At 45.9% G+C, this 6,520-nt stretch overlaps 1 protein-coding gene across 1 annotated transcript; it reads left to right on the top strand.

Annotated features, from left to right (window-relative positions):
- Positions 1–17: 17 nt before the first annotated feature.
- Positions 18–388, top strand: DACRYDRAFT_108919 (uncharacterized protein; the record flags this gene model as incomplete). Its single annotated transcript, XM_040768762.1, has 3 exons — positions 18–65; positions 111–265; positions 316–388. Coding segments are annotated over 3 exons (276 nt in total), but the record flags the coding sequence as incomplete, so codon positions are not given.
- Between the last annotated feature and the right edge of the window lie 6,132 nt (positions 389–6,520).

The following is a 6,520-nucleotide window of genomic DNA, read 5'->3' as shown; positions in this document are numbered from 1 at the left end:
GGATGTACGTCGCAAGGACGCTTGCTGCTGTGCATAGGAAACCGCTCATCGGGGTGAACCATATGGTGCGTGTTCAATCTAGCCGCAGGCGTGGAGGCTGAGATGCGTAGACAGCACACCCGCGCACGGTCACACTTACCGAGCCTGTGCTGCCACCATTCCCGCATCTCACGCTGCGTGTCAGTGGGGGCCATACCACACTCGTCGTTGTCTATTCTGAAGACAAGTACGAGCGGGCTGCGGAAACTGTAGACGAAGCTCTCGGGTGCGTCCTTTCCCTTCTTTGTCCTCTACTCGGTACTGAACGTCTTGTAGGCAGACGTTCGATCCGCTGGGAGTGCGCTCCTCGGCTTGGAACGGGGTGATAGAGGGGTTGGAGCTGCTCTAGAGTCGTGTGCAGCCTCCCACGTTCCTACGGGGGGCAGTATGATATCTCCATGCCCCGGGTGATGCCCGGCAAGCTCGGACTCTCGTTTAGCGGACTTTACAGCGCTGCAGAGCGACAGGTTCCATCTCCCGTCTCCCGCCTCCCATCTCCTGCCTCCCGCCTCTCATCTCCCATCTCCCATCTCCCATCTCTCATCTCCCATCTCCCATCTCCCATCTCCCATCTCCCATCTCCCATCTCCTGTCTCCCATCTCCCATCTCCTGTCTCCCATCCCCCATCTCCCATCTCCCATCTCCTGTGTCTGGTTGCTGTGAGTGCTTTATATAGTAAAGGTCCAGAATACCTATTTGGTTAGGGTTGTAAGTCTTTTGTTCAGTCTATGTAGCTCTATAGTCATTATACCTCATGCATGCTATACCTTGCATGCATGTATTTAATATATTATATGATGAATATTTGGGGATATGGGTTAGAGGTAGGGTTTAAAAAGGGCCAGGGTTAAGTAACCCTCAGCCTCATAGGGACCTGCATTGCTGCAGTGGAAGCAGATTTAGTTCCACTTCCAATTTTGGACTTAGGGTCCGGATCTACTTCCTTACTGGCACATGGTGCCATGTGAACCACATGCTTTTTGTGTGTGGTTTTGCCCCCAGCTTCTTCAGATTGCTTTCAGTATATAGGATAGGATGCACTTCCCCCAGGTCAATTGCCACTTGTTTTTCAATGGACCCATCAGATTTGTCCTGAAACAGTGATCAACTAGTTCAGGGACTTGGTCTAATCTGAAGTGTTACCAGAACATGCTGTCAGTGTATAAATACACATGCAACAGACTACACCCAGATACCTTGACCCCAGATAGTACACTAAACATACCATTCCAAATGAGCATTTTTTTAGGGTTAAACAGCCTTGAATTGGTGGTGGAATACATGATCTGACAACAAATAGATTAGTACAGACAGTGAAGACTGGCTGTAAGGATACTATTACCTAATGCTATGCAAGTGTGAAACTTTGCAAGCAGAAAAAAAAACATTACAATATATATGCACATATTGTTGGTATGCTTTAGTGGTAAAGGTCATCATGGAAGGAATTGTTGTGCTCATCATCCTCATTGTCCTCTTCCATCATCTGTACTCTACACCTCCCAATGAGGCATCAGGAGTAAGTCTGCTGGAGGGGGAGTTGACTGTAGTGGCTTGAGCCTAGATAGTAGTAGTTCTGACATTTAGTAGTGGCAGACTCAAAGGAGAGAGCAGTCCAAAGGTCAGTTTGAGGGTTTGATATGCATTCCTAAACCCCAGGCAAGAGCAAAGCCAATGCCTGCCTAAGGCACAAGCAATCCAATGAGAATCCAAAATGGAAGGGTTGCCTAGAGGACTCAAAAGGCTAATAAGGAGTGTTGTCTGTGCAGTTCAGAGATTGAAATCAACAGTTGGAATATGAAGATCAAAGAGTAAAGTTAATAATTGACTGAAGAGTAGAGGTATAGTATTAAGTGTAGTGTAGTGAGGGAAAGAGGGCCAAAGGAGCATTCCTATCCAAAGGACTTGAATCCTCCTATATATGTTTGGAGCAGTTCAGACTTTTGGACTAACTACCTAATCTATTCCTAAACCATAGTACCTATAAGACTGTGTATAGGGTCCACTCTCCCTTCCAATAGTCCATTCTGGCCTGGCTTGGCATGTCATTCAAAGAGTCATTTGAATATCAAATCCAAACTCAAAATACAAATATGCAGCACACATGGTAGGATCAGGGCTGCAGGGAGGGTCAATCCTGATTTCTGGCACAGGACATGCTTCAGGTGCTGCTCATGATTGTGCAACTCCTGCAGGGTGGCATTGAGATGGGCAGTGTGTTCCTGAGCAGCTTGCACATTCTGACATGCTTGAAAGAGGTTCAAGTCCATCTGATGAATATGCTTGTGATATGCTGAGAGGAGGGTGTTGAGAGTGTGCAGTTGATTGTGGATGCCTTCAGGGTTGGCCATGATGCTCTTACAACATGCCAAGCATGGTCAATTGTCAATGTTATCAGGACTATCCACTGTGCTACACATTCAAGTTTCGAGCTCAAATCTGACCTTTGAACACCTCTTTGAATGACATCTCAAACTCAGCCAGACTGGACTATTGGAAGCAAGAAGTGGACTCTATACATAGCATTAGGTAATGTAGGATAGACATAGATTAGTAGTAGTCTGAAGGTCCAAACCACTCTGAACATATATAGGAGGATTCAGATACTTCCAATAGGGACACTCAGACTCCTCTCTCACTTAGCCTCTACCTCACTCATTCAAGATGGGTGATCCTATACCTTACAACTAATACTACTGCTATACTCTACAGTCACTTTTTATTCTAGCTCCCTATAAGACTGATCTGAGCCTTGGTTCAACCTCTTGACCTTCAAAGACCCCTTGTTCACCTTGTTCATCTCATTTGACTTGTTCCCCTCTCTCTCTTATTCAGACACCCTTTGGATTGCTGCATCCAGCTTCAGAGCTCACACAAGACCTTTCAGATTAGCATTTGAGTGGCTCTACCTTAGGAGGCAATGATTTGATTAGGCCTGGTTTTAACTAGTGCTACCTACTACAAAGTATGGGCTACCACTGTCAACTCCCCCTCCAGCAGACCTTCTCCTGATGCCTCATTGTGAGGTGTAGAGTACACAACCCTCTTCCCATACCACCCTCACTATTCCCTGTGGCTGATATGGCCAATACCATGAGAGATCCTGAAGCAGATATTTGAGGACCACTGAGAGGTCTGATGTCAAGCTATTGGATGATTAGTGATTATTTGGCAGTCAGGTCCCCAGATAGGTTGCAGCTTTGCCTGAAACCTTTGTGTTCTGCCTCTGCTCAATGGTGTACCCTGACACAGGGCCACAAAGCTGTGCATGGTGGAAATTCACACAGCACCCATGCCATAACTCATGATACAACTCTGCACAGGCCTCATGGATCACTTTCATAAGGCCTGGAAGCAAGGAAAAGGAGGGATAGGACATGTGATAAGGGGTACAAGACCCCAACACAATGCATTTCCTGATGGAGATCTGGGATTTGAAGATAACTGGTTCAAAGGTGCTGGCCTGCAGAAGGCCAGCAGTACCAAGAGAGCCTAGTGCTGTAGGTAGATCTTTTCTATATATATATCTTCATTGTTTCATTTACTAGCTACCTACAGCAAAACAAAGTTTCTCCAATCTTGAGCACCTTATTGTGAGGGCACACCACAATAACAAGGCTACTGTGGGGGCTAGAAGCAAGAGATGGGGGGCAAGGAGGGTGTTGTAGGGAGGGAGTAGAGTTGATAGAGAGTGTCTTGATTAAGTGCCTAAAGAATTACAGTGGTGGAGAATCCTCAGAGACCAGATCTGAGGAGAAAGAGGCCTTAAAGGCTCTGTGTAAATACTCCCATGGCATAAGGCTAATGGGCCTTAGTAGGAACAGCTGCCAGGAGTAAGCATGGGTACAGGCATTGTGGAACACCAAGAACAGAGGTAAGAAAAGCCAGAGGTGGTAGGAACCACCATGAAACCTGTGCAGGGCCACAAGACTGTGCACAATGGAAATGTGAGGGGGCAGCAAGCAAGGCTGCTGACTATAACCCAACAAGATGATGAGATCAATAGTAAGACTGAACACCCTATATTGACAGGGGTATTGGTGGATGTTGGAGTAGACTCAAGAGGATTCAGACAGGAAAGTAGAAATCAGGGGAGTTCAGGAAGAGTTTCAATGAGATGAGATGACTAGGCCTATCTCTACAAGACTGTGGAGATTCCTCAGAGATGAGATCTAAGGAGAGTAGTACTACCCTACTACTGCTTATATACTCATAGGGCATGGTCTGTGCACATGGAAGTATAATAAAAAATATACCTTGATTAGGGCTGGCTTTACTGATTCATGCAAGTCAGCATCCATCAGTCCTTGTGTCAGGTATTTGGAGCTGGCTCAGTGTGGAGACCCTAGCCTGTGTTGTCAAAGTCTGATAGTCACCAAGTGGATCAAATCAAGCTTGAATGTTCTGAACATGCAGTTGAAACTTGGAGTCCCCTGACAGGAAATCCACATAGCACCCATGATACAACCCTGCACAGGCCTCATGGATCACTTTGAGTAGGCCTGGAAGCAAGGAGAAGCAGGGATAGGACATGTAACAGGGGGTACAAGACTCCAAAACAATGTGTTCCCTGACACTTATGCTCTATGACTGATTTGCCAAGGATATCAGCCAGTGCTATGAAGATCAGCCCAGTGTCCTCTATCACCCTCTTGACCCCAAACTCTCCACAGTGTTCTCTATGGAGAACATCAAAGCCTGTTTCTACTGCAGTCCCTATAGCAAGTGGGACATGATGATGGATATCTGTAGGAAGAAGAAGTAGAGGGCCCCTGTGAGGGCAACATGATCCAACAATCATTGATGATTGAATACCTGGCAACAAGCAAATTGGAGAGTAGTGAGTCATACATCAATCAATACCTCAATGTTTGTTCACAAACAGAGTGATTGACAAGGGTTTATAGAGTAAGTGGTGATCAGGCACAATTGTGTGTGTGTTGTGTGCACATTTGGAAGCTTTGTGTTTAGAACCTAATGACCTTGGACCATGGGGTTCCTAAGAGATTAGCTCCAAAGAGCTGCAGGGGCTATACCTAGGGTTCTATATATGTCTAGGTATGGAAGTAAAAGGAAGCATAGCTGGTGGCTGACTATACAGCTTGCTTAGGGCAGGCACTTGTCTGGTCAGTCCCACATGATCTGTGACTGACATCTCACATTCTGGGATCTGTCCTTCCTGGAGTCAGGTGATTGTAGTATCAGCTGTTGTTTGGGGTGTCATGCCATGTGACTGTGCTCTGATCATTGTTGATTGCAGCTGTCTGCAATTGATTTTAGGGATGTCCCCTGACATCACCCCCTTCTTAAGGGATGTTGTCTGCAATGACATGTTGTGTGATCAACCAGGGCATCATCCATCCATCCAGTCAAAGAGGACTTGGTTTGTTTCAGTGTAGTTTTCAAGTTGTCAGAATTGTAGCTGATTGAAATCCATACATGCAATTCATTTTGGTGCCTCTGGGCATCATTGGTGAAAATCACAGATTGGTTGTCATGCTGGGTGGTTCCCATGTGTTTTCCATGTTTGAGTAGCATTTCCATTTGACAAGGTATTTGAATCAGCCATTCTTTCATAGATGACTGTCCTCAATCCATTCAACTTCCCAAACATTTTCACCATCTGTGTCCAGTTCAGGTGGCAGAGGTGGTGTTTCTTTACATCCAGGTATGTCACTGTCACAATAGCGTCATAATTTGGAAACATTGAATACTGGGTGTAGTCACCACAAATCAGGAAGTTTGATCTTGTATGCATTGTTGTTGATTTTACATGTGATCATGAATGGTCCAAACCATTTGTTGTCCAATTTCTTTGCTGGTCATTTTGTTTTGATGTCTTTGGCATCAAGCCATACCTTGTCTCAGGGCACCAGCTCATTGCTTGGTCAAGAGACATGACTAAGCCTTTATGACATGGAAGTAGCTGGTATACCTTGGCATGTGCTGGAACCTGCTGGAAGGATTGGATGGTCAGGTGACCTGCTGTGCATGGCTGTGCATGACCTCATATGACCTCATCCTTGGTCATATGACCTGATCACCTGACTAGCCTGAGTAAGCAAGATGTTCTAGCAGGTTCCACCACAGAGGTATAAATATAAGGCCTACTCTGCCTGGGACTGTCTCTTCAGACTTGGTCTCTTAGGATCATCCACAGGTACCTATACTGTAGATAGGTCTTAGTCATCAGGTCTACTCCACTTCCTTGTTGCCTGCTTAGACTCTTGGCACTCTTAGGTGAGCAGACTTAGTCAGCCTGTGTTGCCCTAACAGAAGACCAAGTCTCCAAGTGACAACCTCTGCTTCACCACTCCACCTCTACTCTTACCTGCCTTTACTCTTACCACACACACCCAACACCTGCCTTATTCCATATCCACCATTATGGAACAAGCAGAAGAATTCCCTGATCCCATTTCTATTCTTCAAGCACAGGTCCTAGAGCTGACTCAGCAGCTCGACAGCTTATGACAGCTT

This window comes from Dacryopinax primogenitus (assembly GCF_000292625.1).
Source record: "Dacryopinax primogenitus strain DJM-731 SS1 chromosome Unknown DACRYscaffold_13, whole genome shotgun sequence".
Lineage (NCBI taxonomy): Eukaryota > Fungi > Basidiomycota > Dacrymycetes > Dacrymycetales > Dacrymycetaceae > Dacryopinax > Dacryopinax primogenitus.
The sequence above is the reverse complement of the archived record's forward strand: the minus strand, read 5'-3'. Positions and strand labels throughout refer to the sequence as shown.